This window comes from Ursus maritimus, unplaced genomic scaffold (assembly GCF_017311325.1).
Source record: "Ursus maritimus isolate PB19 unplaced genomic scaffold, ASM1731132v1 scaffold_16, whole genome shotgun sequence".
Lineage (NCBI taxonomy): Eukaryota > Metazoa > Chordata > Mammalia > Carnivora > Ursidae > Ursus > Ursus maritimus.
This window is the reverse complement of record NW_024424008.1, coordinates 3,883,189-3,888,652: the sequence shown is the minus strand read 5'-3', so window position 1 is coordinate 3,888,652 and position 5,464 is coordinate 3,883,189. Positions and strand designations below refer to the sequence as shown.

General features: G+C 41.1%; 1 protein-coding gene across 1 annotated transcript; it reads left to right on the top strand.

The window, feature by feature from the left end:
- The first annotated feature begins 1,473 nt into the window (after window positions 1-1,473).
- On the top strand, window positions 1,474-2,415 carry LOC103656453 (olfactory receptor 10T2-like). Its single transcript, XM_008683843.2, has one exon. The coding sequence runs from the start codon at window positions 1,474-1,476 to the stop codon at window positions 2,413-2,415; it is 942 nt and encodes a 313-aa protein (XP_008682065.2).
- Window positions 2,416-5,464: the final 3,049 nt, after the last annotated feature.

Below are 5,464 nucleotides of genomic sequence, written 5' to 3'. Positions count from 1 at the left end.
AGTCGGAGTTTCAAAATCTACACATGTGAATTTTTCCTGAAGTTTTTCTTTTCTCTTCTTGGAAACACCTGCCAGAAATTTGGGGGTGGATGTGAGGATATGGAAGTCTTGAGAATGCTCCCCTGGTGACCCAGATATCCTGTCATAGGAGCAGTTAAGGCAATCATGTGTTATGCGATCAAATAAATATTTGTGGAATTAATGGATTGGCTTTGGATGGCAGTTAGGCAACCTGCACCTTAGTGTCAATTTTCATAACATCAGGACCAACATACCTACCACATGGAGCTGCTGGGAGAAATCTGCTGAGAAAATTCTATCAAGTGCATGGCATATTGACCAGCATATTTCAGATGCTGAGTTAATACTGGTTACCTGATTGACCTCCTTGTATTTTTTGGCCCAGTAATTCAGTACATAAAGAGCATACACACTTTTTAACTAAAGGTATATTTTCCCTTTTTTCTTCAAGCTTTGTGGATCCTACAGAAGCTGTGTCTCTACCCTTCTTTCCCCAGCCTTCAACTCCACACTGATGTCTTCTCAATGTTTTCCTTTCCTTCCCAGACAATAGTGCCTGAAACCCAAACCCCACGTTGTGTGGGAAGTCCCTGGGTTACTTTCATCCTGTCATCTCACACACAGAGTGGTTAGTTTAAGAAGGGATGAAAACAACCTGAGGAACTGGAGTTCTGAAAAGAGCAGTGCTGCAAAGCAGCCCTTTCTACCAGTGTTTCAGTTAGAAAATGTCCTGGAAGTTTTCCTGAAAGCTCAAGAATTCATCAGGACGACATCATGGACACAAAGGAGTCATCCAGGATGCGATAGTCTTTTTATAACCATTTTGCCTCTAAGATCTGCCTGAATGGGAAACAGTTGTTGAACACCTCCAGCCTCATAAATTGGAAACCAGTACAAATTTCAAAATGGTAAATTCATTTATTAGGTCTACTCATTGGCATAATTGTTAGCCAAGCAGCCAGTGCCTTCTGGTGAGCAACTCTAGAGATACCAAGAATGTCCGGAAGCCATTCAAAATTTTTTACCTCTTAAAGTAGTATTGATTCAGTCAATGCTGTTAGGCACTTCTGTATGCCAAGCTAGGATTAGATCACATTTTATACCTGTTACTTCTCATAATCCTGAAGGTAATAAGCATTTTTTCTTTCCTGCAGATTCTGACTATAGAAGACAGAAAGGAGTGATAAGTGAAGGGGTTTCCAGAATATATTTCAACCTACTCTAGGGCATTCGTGCGGACTCTTCTACTAGAGTCTTTCTCCTCATCACTCTGACCTCGAATTCAGTCGGGTCCATTTAACTCCCATTTCTCAGACTCTCTCATTACGAGTTGTCTTGTCATTGCCCAGGAGCCCTTGATTAAAGGCCAAGTGACCTCAGTGCTTTTTATACTCTTGAGTCTTGACCTCAAGAACGTCAACATCTGTGGGAGAAGTTTACTGAGCCTACTGAATGATGAGCAATCATACCACAGTGAGCACATTCCTTCTGTGGGGCTTTTCCAGTTTCCCAGACTTGCGGGGTCTCCTCTTTGTGATGATTTTCTTCTCCCATGGGACCATCCTGACTGCAAATGTGTCCATAATGGTGGCCGTCAAGCTCAGCCACAACCTTCACACCCCCATGTACTTTTTCCTCTGTGGCCTGTCCCTTTCTGAAACCTGTAGCACTATGGCAATCATCCCCCGCACGTTAGCGGACTTGCTCTCTGACAGCAAGACCATTTCTCTTCCCGAGTGTGCCACGCAGATGTTTGTCTTCTTTGGCTTGGCAGCCAATAACTGCTTCATCATGGCTGCCATGTCCTATGACCGTTACACTGCCATTCACAAGCCACTGCACTACCCCATCTTGATGACCCATAAGATCTGCTTTCAGTTCATCACGGCCTCTTGGATGGTTGGCTTCCTGGTTTCTCTGTGCATCGTCATCGTTGTATTCAACTTGTCTTTCTGTGACTCCAACACCATCCAGCACTTCTCCTGTGATATCTCGCCTGTGGTCTCCCTTGCCTGTGACTACACCTCCCGTCACGAAATGGTTATTTTTGGGCTCTCTGCCTTTGTGTTGGCGGGCAGCTGTGTCTTCATCGTGATGTCCTATGTCTTCATTGTGTCCACAGTTGTGAAGATGCCCTCTGCTGAGGGGAGGTATAAGGCCTTCTCCACCTGCTCCGCCCACCTCACTGTGGTGTGCATACACTACGGATTTGCTGGCTTCGTCTACCTGAGGCCCAAGGACAGGGACTCGTTCCGTGAGGACATGCTGATGGCTGTCACCTATACAGTGCTGACACCTCTGCTTAACCCCATCGTTTACAGTCTCAGAAACAAAGAAATGCAGACGGCCCTAAGGAAGGTGCTGGGCAAGACAGGTTCATCCCTCAGAGGGTGAATAAAACACTTAAAATTGTATAGCCTGCTGATAAATAGAAGTGGAAAAAGTAGAGTATTCCCAATAAAATCATCACTTTGGGTACAAAGCAATTAAAGTGCATTCTAATTGCCTGATATACCCTGGTCTCACTCCCTGGTCTTACAAAACCAGATGTAGTTTTAAAATATTTTAAAATGAGAAAAATATTTTGAAACGTTATTACATATATATGTTTATATGCACATACACACGCATGTATACACACGCACATGTGAGTGTAGTAAACATATCGAAAAAGTTTGGAAAACTATTTTCATGATCTTTGTGGCTTTTGGAAGAAGGAAAAAATTATACTAAAATGGAAAAGGAGAAAAATGAAAGAGAGAGGGAGAGTGAGCCAACAAGGGAGAAGGAAAATCACTAATTTACTTAATCAAAAAAGGAGAAACTACAAACGAAATCTTAGAGTTGAAATGGGTGAAAGGCCATAATACAGAAAAATTTCAAGGAATTTTAAGAACGACCTTGTTCAGCTCTATTCAAAGAAATAAGGAAACTAGATGGGAATGGATGAATTTCTGGAAAAACAAACTGATGAAAATTACAGCGAAAGAGACATTTTTAGCATACCAGATTTCAGGAATAATATAGAAAAGGCTGTCAAAGAGCTATTCTTTCTATTCCCCAGCAAAGGAATAGGCTAGATGGTTTCACAATTAATTTTTTGAGTCCTCAAAAAGCAAATAATTCAAATGTTATTTGACTTAGAGCATAAAAATCAAAGCTTCTAATTTATGAAAATTACAGAAGTGGAAGGTGCTATATATAACTGGAGAATCTAATTGAGGCCATTGTAGTAAGGTTCTCATGTGGATTGTGGAAGATGTTAGACGCTGCAAGGAGTCTAGGCATTTCGAGGTCACATTGTCTGATGGCACAGCTGCATGGTGTGAAGGTGCCAATGCTGGAGGGCTGAGGGACTGAGATGGGAAAAGATCAAGAGGCTGGTGGCAATTTGCTAATAAATGGGAAGAAACTGGGTCGTCAGTAAAAGACTCAGAGGACAATAGTATAGCTCACCCTTGAATAACATGGGTTTGAACTGCATTCGTCCACTTATATGGGGATTTTTCAATAAGTATAGTACAGTACTGTAAACGTATTTTCTTCCCTTATGATTTTAACATTTTCTTTTCTCTGCCTTACTTTGTTGTGAGAATGCAGGATGTAATACACATGACATACAAAATATGTGTTAAATGGTTTTTTAAAAAAAGATTTTATTTATTTGAGAGAGAGAGAAAGAGAGTGCATGCAATGGGGGGGGCAGGGACAGGCAGAGGGAAAGAGAGAAGCGGACTCTCCACTGAGTGAGGAGCGTGGAGCCCTTCATGGGACCGGGTCCCAGGACCCTGAGATCATGACCTGAGCGGAAGTCAGATGCTTAACCGACTGAGCCACCCAAGCACCCCAATTAAGTTTTGGGGGGAGTCAAAAGTTATACATGGTTTTTGATTCTGTGGAGGTCAGTGTCCATAACCCCTGCACTGTTCAAGGGTCAACCATATATTGTTTCATAGCTGGATAAGATTGGTGTCAACATGGAAAATGTTTTATCGTAAATATGCAAACAAATGATTTAGAAATATAGTAAGAAGCTAGGAGAATATCACCATTGTGGCTGGTGCCTGCAGAATAGGGGAGTGAGCAACTTCCTTTCAACAGAGCTGAGAAGCAACTGTGCCCTTCTCAGACAACAAGGTTTAGTTAAAATGAAGAGGTAGAGGACAAACTCTGTGTAAAGTTGATGGGTGAAGATTCCAGAATGGCAGCAAAGCATCTTGGGAGAAAACCCTGCAAGGAAGAAGAATCTCAAGGAAGGAAGAATGAGGTTGTGCTAGAGTGAATGCAGATGAGGAGAGATCCTGAAGGCCTTTAACTGGGATTCAAGTCACGGCTTCATTGATCATAGGTGGTGTCAGAACATATTGGGTCTCCAGATCCCATTCTTTCACACTGGATTAAAATTTGGCTACAAGTTCTCTGACCAGCTATTTCACAAACTTCACCATTCCATTTTCACAAGTGTCCCCTAGTTAACGTGAAAGTCTCTATTTCCTCATATAATCATCTTAAACTTTTTCGTCTCATTAAGTCTCAAATTTGACTGAGTGGGGTATACCCCTGGGATGCAAGGTTGTTTTAACATATGCAAGCCAATCAATGTGATAGGCCACATTAACAGAATGAGATAAAAGCCACACAATCGTGTCAACAGATGTGGTAGTTATACACTGTGGAATATTATGCAGCCATAAAAAAGGAAACCTTGCCATTTGCAATAACATGGATGCTGCAGGCACTATGCGAAGTAAAACGAGCCAAAGAAATAAAAACACTGCCTGATCTCACTTATATGGGGAATATAAGAAAGTGGAATCCAGAAGCAGAGAGTAAAACAGTAGTTCCCAGGGCTGGGGAGGTGGTAGATATGGGGGGACACTGGTCAGAGTGCAAAGCTGCAATTATGTAGAATGAATATGTTCTAGAGATGTAAAGTACAGCACGATATGTGTAGTTAATAGTGTATTTTATACTGGAAATTTGCTGAGAGAGTAAATTTCAGTTGTTTTCACCGCACTCAAAAAAGTAACTGTGTGAGGAGATGGATATGTTAATGAGCTTGACTGCATTAATCGTTTCTCCACGTGTGTGTCAAAGATCATGTTGTACACCTTAAATACATACATCAAACAATTTAAAAACCTTAAACATTTTTTAAGTTTAAAAAATGGCAACTAGCACTTTATTTTTACCATTTGAATGGAAACCATCGTATTTTTAAGAAACATTTCGTTGTGAACTTCTTGAAAGAAAAGCACATGATCTATTCAACTTTGTTTCCTCAGTTCATAATCGACTGCGAGGAATAAAGAGATCAAATAAATATTCATTGAATTAGAATTAATGTTTAACCAACAGATATTTGTCAAATGCTTACTGTGTACCAGACCCTGTACTTTGAGCTAAGGATAATTAGTTCAACCTCCCACAGCTCTCCTTTCGC

Coding starts and splice junctions, on each gene's coding strand:
- LOC103656453 (XM_008683843.2), top strand. CDS start 1,474: ATGATGAGCAATCATACCACAGTGAGCACATTCCTTCTGTGGGGCTTT.